The sequence below is a fragment of the Bombus pascuorum genome, chromosome 1 (assembly GCF_905332965.1).
Source record: "Bombus pascuorum chromosome 1, iyBomPasc1.1, whole genome shotgun sequence".
Classification (NCBI taxonomy): Eukaryota; Metazoa; Arthropoda; class Insecta; order Hymenoptera; family Apidae; genus Bombus; species Bombus pascuorum.
In genome coordinates, this window is record NC_083488.1 from 32,763,835 (window position 1) to 32,778,915 (window position 15,081).

The following is a 15,081-nucleotide window of genomic DNA, read 5'->3' on the forward strand; positions in this document are numbered from 1 at the left end:
GTTCTCTCGAGACTCCTCAACTACTTGATCTCGGACGAGGTTTCTCATTTCCGCATGGAATAATCGTCTTGGACAAGGAGGGTTGGAAATAAAATAATTTAATTAGAGTAGATTCGAGTTTGGAGCTTTTTGAACTTTTGCGTCATATCGGCAGATATAACGTAAGAATTAACAACCATCAAAACCCACTAATTACTCAATTACTTGACACGACGGATCGGATCCGCAGGCTAAAAAGACATTACCCTCTGGATTTAAATATTAGATTCAACTAGAATCAAACATACGATAATCATTTATTATTCGTGTTATAGTACCACGTCAGAATAATTTAATTATAATTCTCAATGAGAATCGATTATAAACTACTTCCAAATAAAAAAAAATATCGGCAGATGCATCGCGCAATTATAGAGGAACGTGGTATTTGTTGAAGAATTCATTCGCGGCGAGTCTACATAAATTTGTACAGTTTCAATTGCTAACATTTTAAACGATAATACTTTATAATACAGTTGTTGATTTTCTTGCATCTATGTTACGTATACGTTTATTTTACTTTACTGCATGTTTTACTTTACTGCAATTTTATTTTACTGCATGTTTGTAGCGAATCAAGGTAGAAAAATATTCGCAAAGTATTCAAGACCTACAAACTTGTTCTACGTCTTTGCTATTACTCCCATTCTTCATAATTAGATAGTAGAGAACCTGTGATGGAATTTGCCTTATTTTTCATTCATTTTTCCCACAAAATCAGTGTTTTATTCGCAATATCTTTACGCACTATCGCTATAACGAAGAATCTAATCCGAATCAAAATCTAGGACGATCTTCAACGTTTCGTTGCACTTCTATTTACACCATTTGTCTTGTCAGCATCCGTGGCCGCATTAATCAAATGGCCAACGAAGCGTCGCGTGACATTTGCGCGGAAATTAAAAATACGCAACGACCGGTCGATAGTGCCCGTTGGACAAAAATATATCTGAAGTTGGCTTTTCTTCCGGCTATCGACCGATAAAATTAATTACTATGCTGCTGTTAATCATATAAATCTTTCCGTTTAATCGTTTCAACTTGAAAAATTACATAGATCCGTAGATCGATTACCGCGTCTTCTTACACTTGTTAGTTGCGGAGGAGTCGAAGCAAATCCGAAGAGAAACGCGCGACCGGAAACCCCAACGTTAGAGGAGGACGTGCCGATTTCACGATAGCTTGCTTCCTGACTGTCGTGTGCTGGAAATGATCGCGTTACGATAGCACGATGGGAAATCATTTCTGCCAGTCAGTCTACTCCCCATTGGATATTCCGCATCTAGGTTATTAGGGACGTCACCGTCTTTATTGCTGGCTGCATTCGTGCGATCGCGTGATTTCGCTTTGACCGTAACGTGCACGCGTGCACATATACAGGGTGTGACAAAAGGTTGATTCGTCGTGTTATTTATGAGATAGATTTATCTTAATTTAGATAAAGTGCAGCTTGATTAATAGAAACTCCGGGTTAAGCCGTTAACGAGATTAAGCGAATGTTGCATCAGTGTAATGTTTCATTTGTAATTCTTTTCAGTTAATTTAGATTATTTGATACGTCGTTTAATGTTGTGGTTATGGAAGGAAATTCCAGGTATGTGCTTCGTATAATTATTTTTCGTCATTACTTCGTCTTTTTATCTGGACTTTAGAACTTTGACAAGTTCCACGAAAATGAAGTATTTCATTATAGAACTTTGACAAATTATCTCTTTGTTTTTAATCATTGACATTTTGGCTCTTGCGATCGTAATTAGTACTTTTGTAATTTTGTTCCAGTTTCGCTATTAACTGCTCGCCATTAGGGAACGATGCTGATGGATTGATACTTTCAGTACTAATATAACCGATGTGGGAAGGTTTTCTTTCCTTTAGACCCTGTATATGCACGTACAGGGAAAACGGCTATAATAAAACTGCGATCGTATTGCTATTCTCTAATTGCAATAGCTGTTTCAGCAAATTAAAGCGTAGGAGCGTTTGCTTTGAGACGATGAGAGGACGCGATGTTTTACGAGAAGGAATATTAAATTAGTTTCGGTTATATAAATAATTTTCGTGAGGTCGATAAACTCAGAATTAATTGGAGTAAATACCAAACTGGAATAAACCTTTTACACAACGATTTCATATTACTGATCAAATTAGTTATATAATTAAAATATTTTATTGTCTTTAATTCCGTACCGAAGCATCGTGAACCCGATAATAGAGGAAACTTTTCTGTAGCTCTTGAAATCGAAGAAAATATTTGATATTCCGTGACTGAACGTAATCTTGATTTTATTTGCTGTGCATTTTATTTTTAAAAGGTTTCATATTGTTGTCCTATTTATATCGCACAAACTTTGTCTATCACGCGGTATTCTGTCTGTGTGTTGTAGATATCAAAGACTGACACACGTAAACCATCTGTGCGCAGATTGGGACCTCCTAAGGAATTTATCAACGTTTGCATCGAGACGCACAATTTGTATCGCGCTAGGCATGGAGTACCACCTCTTCGTCTCAACAAACAGGTTATTTGCTCTTCGTGTTTACCGATAAATAAACTCGGCTGGTATATGTATATATATAGCTGAATAAATTAAATCTCCACGATATTTAAAAATATTCTCTGTCGTATTAAAACCGTAGCATAGAATTATATGAATCTAATTATTATTTATATATAGAATTATACGAATTTAATTATTTCCTTGAAGATTCATTGTTTAAAAAGAATATTAATACACTCCTTTTCGTTTCAATGTCAAGTACAGTATGACGATGCTATGTAGAATATTTGAACAATTTTTCTTTTAAAAACTTGAAATTTTACAAAAATTGTAGTATAGAACCGTTCAACTCTATATTTCCTCTCGTTGTTTGCAGTTATGTAAAACAAGTCAGGACTGGGCCAATATACTGGCGGCTAGGGGTAGGTTAGAGCATAGGGCAAACATAGATTACGGTGAAAATTTGTACTGTATGTGGAGTTCCAACCCGAAGACTATCGTAGGTGGCGAGGAGCCGGTAAACGAATGGTAACTATATAAAATTTACATTCAATGAATTTGATGTAATCGATGGTAAGAATCGCGATAGCGATGTGGAGTTCGCCTTTCTAATTTTATTACACATTTTATTCACCATAAAAGATATAACTTAGAAAAAACGAAGCTGGCACCCCGCTGGGGGTAGCCACCCACATGCTATATTTATTTTTATCTTATTTTATTTTTTTCTTCACCAATAAGATATAACACTTTACCAAATGCCCATAAGGACAAATTGTAAAAAAACCAAAATAAAATAAAAAAAAAAAAATTTATTCACAGGTATGCCGAAGAGGCGCAACATCAGTATGGAAAGGAGCCCACCACCCTAAAAACTGGCCACTTTACCCAAGTCGTGTGGAAGGACAGCACCGAGTTGGGCGTTGGAATGGCCAGGAATCGAAACGGCGAGGTTTACGTCGTTTGTAATTACAATCCAGCGGGAAATTTCTTGGGCAGCTTCACAGAGAACGTTCTACCTCCAGGAAGTCCGAGTCCTACTAAAAAAATCACCTTTTTAGATCCTAAATCGCATTACACGTTAGACGAACAAGCGTGGCAACAAGAGGCTCTAGTCGTTCACAACGAATACAGAAGGAGACATCGTGTTCCAGACATGAGGTTAAGCGTAGAATTAATCGCTGCTGCTAAGGTAACACTTTTTACTTTATTCTGTTGGATTGATCGTAATCGTTGAACTCTCATTTTGATATAATCGTTCGTAAACATAAGCTGCTTATAAGCTTAGAACTATTTTACAAACGTTAATATCAAATGAGAACGAAAACTTTTAAATAGTTAAATTTATAAATGATAAAGGGAAGATTTTCAATTTTTCCATTAATCGCTGTTCCGATAATCAAGATTCTATCATCATGTAATATCTTTCCTATGATTTTACAACTTTTGACTTGTATTTTACAAGGAAACATTTTAGCAATGTTAAATATATTGTAGCTATATTTTCAACTATTAAATTTGATATCTCTTTATAAAAAGATTCAGTTTTAAAACGTCCTATTGCAAAAATAATATTTTTCCCTTTGTAGTGTTAGACTTTATCAACGGATCAGCAGTTCGTTCATGATCCTTTTAATTTACGTAATTGTAATTTGTCTGGAACTCCATGCGGTCATGACTTAGCTAGTTTGCAATTGATCGTGCACGGATGGACTCAAGAGTAACGCTCGATTACGAATTTTTTCCTCTATCTTCAGGCGTGGGCGAACACGTTGCTGAACACGAACAAGCTGATTCCCCAGTCGACTTCTCCGTACGGGGAGAATATCTACTCGATGCAGTGTTCCGATCCGAAGTTGATCGTACCAGCACGAGAAGTTGTTTCCAAATGGTATTCCGAGAGGAAGGATCACAAGTATGGAACGGAACCAAAGGTCTTGAACACATGTACGTAGCACAACGTACAAAAAGTTAATTTATCGATTATCTTCACCAATAATATCGCTAGGAGTAACTTATTAAAAATATCGATCAATGAAGGCTGTCCAGTTTCTAAATAGTATTAATATATGTTATCTTGCTGTTTAATCGTTAACGTTGTAAGACAATTTTTGCTAAAGCAAGCGTATCGTATTTTATAAATTATTAATTTGTAATATTTTTCTATCTAACAACAAAATTGATATATGCTAATTTCTTGCGAGATAATAAATTCTTTACAAAATTTAAGAAATTATACTTTTTGATGGTACATCCTCTGTTACCGTTTCAATCACAACGATCGATTCTTTTTAACGTAAATTGCTGCATTTTCTATCGATTTTTTAAAATTTATAATAATAAATCGAGATATTAAATGTACAAGATAAAATTACGATTGTTAATAATTATGTATTTCTTTTTGTTTAGGTCATTTCACACAGATTGTTTGGAAAAAGACTGTCGAAATGGGTATAGCGATGGCTAAAAGGGACGGAACCTGTGTGATAGTGGCGTGTTACCATCCGAGAGGTAATATCGTTGGTCAGTTCACGGAAAACGTGTTGAAGCCTGTGAAGAGCCACTAGTTAGTTCGTTAGATGGATCTGCCCACACTTGTCGATACTGTATTTAAGCGATGTATTTATAAAATCATGAATAGCGACAATACACATAATATATGTATATATAACGACACAGATGTGCATACACGTAGAATAAAAAGAAAACATTCCACGTACTACACGAAATCGAAACATCTCGTCTGTTTTATTAATCGTCGGTAACATAACGTGGCGTTATGATATTGAATCCTAAGCGACGATGACCACAAGATGTGTATGTACGCGTTTAATCTTTGAAGATCGGCTTCCGTTTTGAAAAAGCAGACTGTGACATTGATATCACTTTTTTAAAAAAGAATATTTCAATCTCACTGTTATATAGGGGAAGAAGATATTAATTTGGCATAATGATAGTTTCTAGATTTTTTTTTTTTTTTTTTTTTTTTTTTTGACATAAGTACTTTTAGTACTTTCATTGCTATTTTGATAAGTAAAGCAATAGAAATTATTTTTTGTTGAACAGTCGGTTGCGAAGGAACCGAAGAGTAACACGATAGTGATACGTAATTTCTTACGGATAAATAGTATTAATAAAAAAGAAATTGTCAGAGACTGATCGTTCCTTCGCTGTTTACCTCAGAAACATCACGAAGCGAGACATACCTGTAATTTTTCTGACAATACAACTACGGGATAGAGTGTAGTATCGAATCGAAAGTATCTTCATTATTTAAAAAACACGTAACCATTATGTAACACTTTCTTTTCACTTCGAACAAACAAAGGAAATTATTCAAGAACTATTAACTCAAACATTTACATCGATTAATATAAAATAGTTAGATTACAAATTACGAAACATGTTTCAAGCACATTCCTAAGAGCAAGAAAATGAAACAGACATTTGTAATACAAGTTTTCACTCGATCTACGTTACTCTAAGCGACGAAATAAATGGAATTGTACGTTCACGAAATAAAATGCGACGTATCAGAAGGAAACGATGTTACTGCTTTATAATAATTTATTTATAATAAATTTACATGCACGCATCGCGTGACAACGTGTCACGTGGTATATATATATATATATATTTATATAGATATAGATACATTCTCTCTCTGTTTTTCTGTTCTTCTTATTTTACACTACATACAGCCGTTCGTAGTTCCTTTCGTGGTCAAGGATTAATTTTTTAATTCGTATGTTGTGGAAACGAGCTCGACGACACTGAAAACACCGGGCCCTCGAGATTCGTTCATTTTATGCTCCCTTTTCGATCTTTTCTGAAACGAAAATAATTTTTTCACCGAAATTTTTATGCTTTGCGAATCGACCAGAAAAGGGAACATGTTCTTTTACGACGCATACCGTACGATACATCGAACGGGAATAATTTCATTAGTTTTTTCAACGATTTCGTACAGTTCGGGATTTATTTTTCTAATTAATTGACAGAATGACAACTGTGCTATAAAATTTTTGGGTATCTACGAATGAATTAACAATCAAGACACGATAGAAATTAATTAAATACGAAAGATATAATCTGTATTACGTTGCTTTTGCACTGAATGTTCGAAAATTTTGAAATACAGGTGAAGTAATGTTTTAAAATGATAAAAGAAAAGAAATGAAAGATATTGTTATAATTGTAACATTGAAAGGAACCACTACTTTAAATATTTTGTTGAGTATGTTCATAAGATACTTATGAACATATTTTTCATAAAACATGAATACTTCAACCTATTTCATCTTTATAACATTTTTTAAAAATACAAATACTTGTATATTATTCGGCACAGCACGAGATTTTTTTTTTTTAATAAAACATTAATGTAATTTTTCATTCTTCATTTGTTATGAAAAAATTCGCTCTTCGTCGTTATTTCATATTGCACTCGTAAATGATATTTTATAATCAAATTACACACATATTGTATGTTATTTTTTCGATGCTTATGCCATATTAAACGACGTCACAGAGAAAATTTTCAACGAATTTTTCAATTAATAATCTAATTTTTCCATAGGAACAAAAGATATAGCAAATTATCACTTCTAAGATAAACGATGTCTTTTAATGACATTAATTTCTTCGATATATCCGATTGCTTAAAGCAATGATTAAAATTTTATATAAAAATACGAGAAAACAGCTTATAATAAATATTTTCGTTCACGATTTGAAAATTAAGTTTAGAATTTAGATTTAAATCTTTACAGACTAATTCTTCCCACTTAACTTGGAAAAATCATTTTATTTTCAATTGCAAATAATAAAATTGTAAAAAGTAGCACGATCAACGATACGATACTGTTCAAGCGACAAAATTTGCTCGAAATAAAAATAGAAATTATCGATTTTGTAGAAAACTGAAAGATACTCTGCAATCTCGTTAATAATTTTACCGAACCTCGAGGTGAAAGATACGTTCATGGAAAAAATTTCTTATTACAGTAGACTCATTATTCATTATTCATTATTTACGCGTAAACAATTCACGCGTAATTCTATAATACGTCGCAACGAACGTTATCCGCACGTTTTGTCTTCGAGCTCTACGTACAAACAAAGAATACAATTTCAACGCAATATCCATGAAAAATCAATTTACCGTGAATAAATTACTTTCGAGTACGCTCTGTATTTTTCACATAAAACGATGGATTACTGGTCAAACCGCGCGCTGTGTATCGAAAAAACGAGAAAATGTATATCGTCTCGATGTCGCAAGCTCGGCAGTTCGCTTTGTAATTTAACTCTCAGAACCCTTCTGATCGACTAGAAATCGACAAGGAACTTGCGAAAGGGTTATCGATTCGAGGATTCGCGCGCCGATAAATCAAAATTGTTCTTTGGTTTCTTTTTTTTTTTTTTTCCTATGAAGACACGACGATAATTTTTTTTCTGATATATACTCGTCTGAAGTTTCTTAATATTACCGTAATATTAATCTCCATTGTTAACATAGCGATATATCCGCGAAATGTTCGTTCGCGTTCTCTCTTTACTTTATTTTACGTTTACGGTACCGTTTACATTATTTCCCAATTCGCCCTTCTCTCGTCTTTCTTCGTATTTTTCTTTTGTTTTCATTTTTTCAAAGTCGCTTGTTAATAAAAAATGTCACTTGCCCACTCACGGATACCAGAGTTTCGCGCTTTCACATCGTTGCTAATGTTTATACAAATGTTAACAGAATCATGGACAATCGGTTTTCTTATGTCAGACGTAACTAGGATTTTTCACATACACTCGAGGACAGTTTTACTTTCACATCGCTTTTTGTTGAACGACGACTCATAGTAATAACACGCTACTCGCTTTAGTTTCAGGTCACATTGGTTTTCGATCGATTCTATGACAATTAATCTATGTACACTGCTGAAAGAATGTCTTTCTGTTAGTATCTTATAGAATTTCCATTACGTTTTCTTCTTTTATTATTAAATATAGCCCGTATTTTTTTTTATGCTTTTATTGTTCTGTCTTTTTTTATTTTTTTCGTTTTCACTTCGGTCGTTGAGTCGGTAAAGATATAGGTAGCAGAATCCCTTTAATATCGAAAAATACAAGATTCACAGGAACTTGTCCTGCCAGAAGATTTCTGTCGGAATTTCGTAATTTTTGTTTCAATCGTGTTTGTGATTCACGTTTTGCAATTTCGTTTTCTTAACACGAAGCTATTTAGTTCTTATTTAATCTTCTATAAAAAATCTGAATTTATTTCACAAGTATCATCTAATGTCGAACAGGAAAAAAGAATCATTTGCATAAAAATGTAACAATTTCTTTCAACTTCTATTCTTCTTTTTCAATTTCCCTTACAAAAGTCCGTCTTTAAATTTTCGATTAATCGAGTGTTCCATTAATCGATATTAATCAGCGATAATCCGGATTCCACTGCATCACATTACAGAAGATTAAATAAAAACTTGCCACATATGAATATTTATCACGAGTGCTACGAGCTTATCAACATCCATCGATGTCCTCGAACTTTGAAAAGCTTATACACGAGTTTTCATTCGTTACCACGTTACAGCTATACTTTTCGAACCTCTACATGCTTTCTGACTTTTATTAAACTAAACGTTTGTAGAATCCTTCGCATCGAGTTTTCATAGTCAGAGCAAAACGTACAGATCTCTGGATCAACCAGAGACTCGTTTTCGGTGCTTTCGTCGTTAGATCATAGAAAATCATCGTTGAAAAATACCACGGCTGCGTCACAAACTGTGTACTAAACTCTACGAGCCATCAACGTCGACGAAGATGGTCGATGTACGTAGACGGGACGGGTTTCGTTACGCTAATCAAGGTGAGAAAGACAGAGAGTTAATGAGCGAGAGAAAGTCAAAGAGGCTGAAAAAACGGGCCAGAGAAGTATATCGAAGAGAGTGTAAAATGCTCGCGGCTGGATCAACGATTCGATCGCTACAGAAAATTCATTTGCATATTTGGCTAAATAGAATAATGATTACGTGAACTATAGGGATTGACAGGGAGATCGATCGATTCGCTTCGTTTATGCGCTATAACGAAAAATGCAGAATCTGTTTGGCTTTAATCGGACTCGTGCTCGGAAAACAGTCCACGCTGGGCCTTTTACGATGATTGTTTTTGGAAATTCTTTCGTATTTCGATATAGTTCGATGGACTCGAGTAATATATAGTATATTGACGATATTCTTCGACTAAGAACCAGAAGATGAAGCTAATCCGATCGCTGATAATCGAAGGACAAAACGGGCCTGGCGTAGCGGAAGCAGCATCGAAGCAGGTACTCGATAAAATGACGTTTGGTCGGAGAAACGTGTAAATTGGTCGAGAAACGATTGAGTCAAGAAATATAATATATAGATACAATTAAGTCGTTACTAACGACGGCTACGTATTCACCTAACTGATTAAACGGATTGTCGAAACTTTACTCTCTTTTTTTCTCTTGAATCTTGTTTCTTTTTCATCGCTAAGAACAAACAATTCGTCCGATTAAACATTATAAACTCGAAGAACTTCGATAAAAGATTTCAACGAGGATTGCCTTGTTTCCAACTAATCATAAGAAGAGAAGTAAAGATCGCGTTTGCATAAAAGTGAGTAACCTTCGTTCGATCGAATGGCAACTACATTTTCGACTAGACGATTATCTTTTCTGTTTATTAGTCGATTATTTCGATTATTTCGCAAACGTAGAACCAGGCTTACGGACCGTTATAATCGAAGAATTTTATCAAGCTTCGTTCAAATTACTCAGTTTTACCTCGATTCTTATCCGAATTCAAACCATTGAAAATCATTTTACCAATGTGAATTTGTCATTTACGTGACTCGAAATATATACCTTTTTCATTCAGTGTCATTTGACTTAAAGTCTCTTCAAGTTTGAATTCAAGTAGCGTGATTAATTCGAACGCGAAGCTTTATTCTCAATTCTTCGCTCTTACAGGTCCTATCCTGTTCATCTTCTCTAGACGTATAACGATCCTTCACCAATCGGTGTTTTTCCGAGTTCCTCGTATGATATGATTAAAATGGTCATGTATTTATATTTATAATCATATTTATAAGATATACTCTTGTCGTAAATTGGTTCTAGTATAAAATTATCTCACGTTCACCCCCGAGAACGTGACTCTACGTTAGAATCGGGGTTTGCACTAGGGAGACGTTTCTTTCTTTTTACCTACTTCTGTCGGCTATCGCGTGTGACGAAGGACAAGAATTTATTTTCTTCAGCGCTGTATACTAAATATTATCGGATATAAACTGTTCGTTTTAGCATATGGTTAATACTTGTTACGTTACTCGAAAAAATTCGCGTGTTTTGTCATTTCTCTTTATCCGATGAAATGATAGCAAATTCAGAATCTACCATGTATTCAGAAACTCATGATTAGGTACAAAATACGAGGTACAAAAGTACCTTACAAAAGGTAGAAAAATGTTTACAAAAGTAAATGGTATGTCATCGTTGAAGATATAAAAAAATTTTACTATTGTATTAGACACTTATAAAAATCAAAATTATCTTGATTTCGAACGTTAATAGTGGTAAAAAATGATACATAATTCGTAACGTTAAAGTGCTAAGAGGTTTTCAACGCTTTTGTGCCGATAAATAAATTTCTGATTAATCTGCATGCGTGTCATATGCTCTAAATAATTTTATATTTATGTAATTTCATATTGATATAAATTTTTAGGTTTCAGTTTCTTATCGAATAAAAAGGAATTATACCGTTTTAAATATTTAACCATACAATTAATTATATTTCATTCAATTTTCAAATGTATCATAGAGTCGTTAAATCTTGTCCATCGTCGCAAGCTTCTTTCTTCTTCGCTTTAATAATTTCTCGAATTGATTAACCGCGTCACTGGACCTCTGGCACGCGTTACCGCGAGTTTCTTCATCTAGCATATACTCGTCGTCGTTTTGGATCGCTGAAAATTTCGATCGGATCCACGGAGGTCGGGACGCTAGAGTCGACTAGAGAGCAAACCGTTTTAAGAACATAGACCACTACACACGCCACGAGATATATCAATGGATTTTTAAAACGAAACTCGCAACAAATTGTGATTGCTCGAAACGCCTGATCGCACTATCTACAAATAGAGAATTATTATTAACATAGTATCGTATCTTCGTTGAAACAACCATACGTTGGTTGAACTGGGCATCGTTCGAACGAAACTTTCAATCGAATAACGCTTCTACATATGATTCATTTTATTCGTACTAATTTAAATAATTTAAAGTTCGTATTAAACTTTGAAATTTTCTGTAACACTAAATCAGAATTACATATATATCGAACGAGAAGAAGTCGATAGGTTTATCAGAGATCAACCGATAATTTATCATTTGAACAAACGTAATTAGATCATTTGTTCGACTAATTACGATTATGGCTTGTAACAATTACTTAAAACGAGTCACACGACTTACAACGACTAACGCCCAGTTCCATCCAGATATAGAAAACGAAGTATCAGCGTTCCGGCGTATCACGGTCGCGACTATACGACGTCGCAACGTTAGGTCCCCGATGGTTCGAGTCGACTATCTTCGTTCTACCATCGCCGCTAAGCTAAACTCAAACTACCAAAGTAGAACGGAGTAAAAAATTCGTCTAAGCTGTTCACCGTAATCATAAAAGTCCGACCACAGTGTGTCATCCTCCTCTGTGACACAAACACCTTTGCTCTCCGGCCGCCTCGTAATTCATCGTTATCGTCACCACCATTTAATCCCACCAAAATCGTCGGCAATCGGGATGCTGAGAATCAACATCCCAACTAGTGATCTTGACGTGTCATGTGGGAACGCTACAGCCATTTGTTTCGCACCATGCCGGAGAGCCTGCGTCCCCACATAAGGTTATATCATACGATCGTCCCCTGTATGTACTGAGGATCCTGCGTACCGCCTTGGATCTGCGGCGACTGTGAACCTAACGGCCCCTGAAGATTCGGAGGATCGTACAATCCACCTAGAGATCCACCTAGACAAGGATCGATGTTGGATCCCAGGGCAGCGGTCAACTCTGGCATAGAAGGCAGACCCACGTCCAGGATTCCTGTGTTGCTAGCTATAGCTGTCTGGGAGCCTTCCTCAGGTGGAGTTACCTCCAGACCAATGGATCCATTCAGCGCTATTTTAATCGGGTTGTGGTTCGAGGGATGCGACAGAGCACCTAAACCTATGTCTTCTAAACTGCTTTTTCTTCTACTTATCGTCAGTCCTTGTCTCAACGAGTTGCTACGTCTCAGCAGAATATCGTCGACCACTCTCAGAGAATTGGAACGACCACGTAGAGCGCCAGCCACCGTCGGACTGTCTGGTAAGGACAAGGAATTCGATTTGGTGGTGCTCAACGGAGGAGCTCTAGGCAAACCGATTCCCGATCCTCGACGACTTCCTGCCCCAGCTCCTGCTAAACCGGCCGAAGCTACTGCTGCGCTCATTTGCGATACCAGTTGAGCCGAACAGAAGCTGATGTTGCTCTTTCTCCTCGAATTGTGTCGTTCGAAGGTCTTCTGCGCGGAGAACGGACTTGGTCGAACTAGGTACACGATGTCACCTTCCTCGAGCTTCAGATCGCAGCTGGGATTGATGATCACGTAGGAGAGGCTGTTTCGCTTCTCGGAGACGTCGTCGTAATCGGCTACTGGGAGGTTCAACGACTCCATCCTGGAATGGACCAAGTTGGCGATCTCGGCTCTCTCGATCTGCTGGGCATGGTTGTCTCGTGCCTCGTCCCCGAGGCTTACGGAGTACTGCTTTGAAAGAAATGCGTGGATTTTAGTTTCGATTTGTGGAATGACGGAATATTTTTAGAACGTACGAATAACACATTGTTAGTGCTCTTTCGGATAGATCATTGATTGATAAATTATTGGCGAATTGGACGATTTGTCGACACTCCTATATCCTTTAATTCCATTTATTTCATTCTATCGATTTCTCGATTTGAAAAGCACGTATTGAGGTGTATCGAGGAAATTTTCAAGCCACGATAGTGTTCACGAATTAATTCATATTTCTGTGAAACAGAGTTCATTCAATAGCAGTTCTACCGTAATTGCTCCATCTTCGAGAATCACCTTACGTATACGAATGAAAGAGTTAAACCGAATAATTTAGTAACAAGTTCAACGATGTTCCAAACGTTTATCAATCACCGTCCATCCAACGTCAAAAGGTCAATCATCAAAAAATTGAAGTGTGAGTCCTCTCGATGGTCGATCGAGAGGTCAATGTAGGCGGTGAAGACGAGCAGAGAGTTCTTGAACGTTCACAGGCCGGAAGCCACTGACTGCTTTGGTACACTGGGCATGCGCTCTGCAATATGGTGAGTTTTTTTTTTTTTTTTTAACACCAGCGAAAGAAGAACCAAGGCTTAGAATGGAGCGATAGAGAAAGTGGTATACGTGATAGAATAGATAGAAAGGGGTAAACAGAGAAAATAGAGATGCGGCGTACGGGGATTATATAAAGAGAAATAGTATGGTGAACAATATACAACATAGAAGAAATCGATCGAGAGAATAAACGGCGACCAGACAACGTCGACTCTGTACTCACAGCTGAGGCACCCTTGTCGCGGGTGGCGCAATTCGCAAGGCACGAAGCTGCCGCCGAATGACGCACCTTGTACGTCACGCCGACGCCGGCATCGCTCTCCGCGTCTGAGTCGCCCTGCCAAAACGATAAGCATTTCTACCCTTACTAATGATAGCCCACCGTTGAGATTTCGTACGCACGCCGCTGCTCGATCGTAGTTTTCGTTTTATTTCGTTTTCTTTTGTCATATGTACATGATCGGTGGCTACTGTGTTAGTATCGTGTACGTTCATTGACTTTTGTCTATTAAGCTTCCTCCGTGGAAGCAGCGTACAGGATGCCCGTAACAAGCGACAGGCTCGAGTCGCAGGTTTAATAGAAATGTCTTTTGATAAAGAAGCAAGAACATTAACAGAATATATTCGGAAATTCAGCAAGTATTTGGAAAAAAAGAAACGGTACTCTTTAAGTAGATTCGAACCTAAACGCGATGCATTCGAACCCTCTGTAAGTACTCGGGGAAATAAAGAAGGTAGCATCAAGTGGAATTAATAAAATAGGTTGAATAGGCTCGAAACTATATGAACATGTTAGAAGTTATCTATTTAGCTTAAAATTATCTATTCTTTCGGGAATGATTTTTACATAGTTACAAGCGCAAATTATTTTTCACTTTTCAAATGTTCATTGCAACCGAAGCATACGTATGTTTTAACAATCCATTCGTATAAATACCGCAAATTGCTTCAAAGTTGTTAATATAATTAGACAATTACGATGTACCGAACTTTATTCACAAACTAATATCTAATAGTAGCAAATTGCAACCTTCACAGGCCATTATACGTAGGTATTGAATAAATATCTATATTATTCGATGTTTCGCGCGATCGTGTACATACACACACCCACACGCAC

The 15,081-nt window shown here is 36.3% G+C and overlaps 2 protein-coding genes across 10 annotated transcripts in view; one reads left to right on the plus strand and one right to left on the minus strand.

The window, feature by feature from the left end:
• LOC132911485 (uncharacterized) overlaps window positions 1-6,081 on the plus strand; it is a 36,926-nt gene extending 30,845 nt beyond the window's left edge. For all 8 annotated transcript variants that reach the window (XM_060968151.1, XM_060968143.1, XM_060968170.1 and 5 more), the window contains 5 exons: window positions 2,424-2,558; window positions 2,914-3,065; window positions 3,360-3,729; window positions 4,295-4,484; window positions 4,947-6,081. In XM_060968151.1, coding sequence (XP_060824134.1) covers window positions 2,424-2,558; window positions 2,914-3,065; window positions 3,360-3,729; window positions 4,295-4,484; window positions 4,947-5,104 — 1,005 coding nt within the window. In that variant the 3' untranslated portion in view covers window positions 5,105-6,081. The remainder of the gene's footprint in view (window positions 1-2,423; window positions 2,559-2,913; window positions 3,066-3,359; window positions 3,730-4,294; window positions 4,485-4,946) is intronic.
• Window positions 6,082-7,946: 1,865 nt separating this feature from the next.
• LOC132911453 (potassium channel subfamily T member 2) overlaps window positions 7,947-15,081 on the minus strand; it is a 203,179-nt gene continuing 196,044 nt past the window's right edge. Inside the window, exons 22-23 of one of the 2 annotated variants that reach the window (XM_060968074.1) lie at window positions 14,185-14,298; window positions 7,947-13,379 (exon numbers count right to left, since the gene is read on the minus strand). In XM_060968074.1, coding sequence (XP_060824057.1) covers window positions 12,483-13,379; window positions 14,185-14,298 — 1,011 coding nt within the window. In that variant the 3' untranslated portion in view covers window positions 7,947-12,482. The remainder of the gene's footprint in view (window positions 13,380-14,184; window positions 14,299-15,081) is intronic. The other variant, XM_060968083.1, reaches the window with a different exon arrangement.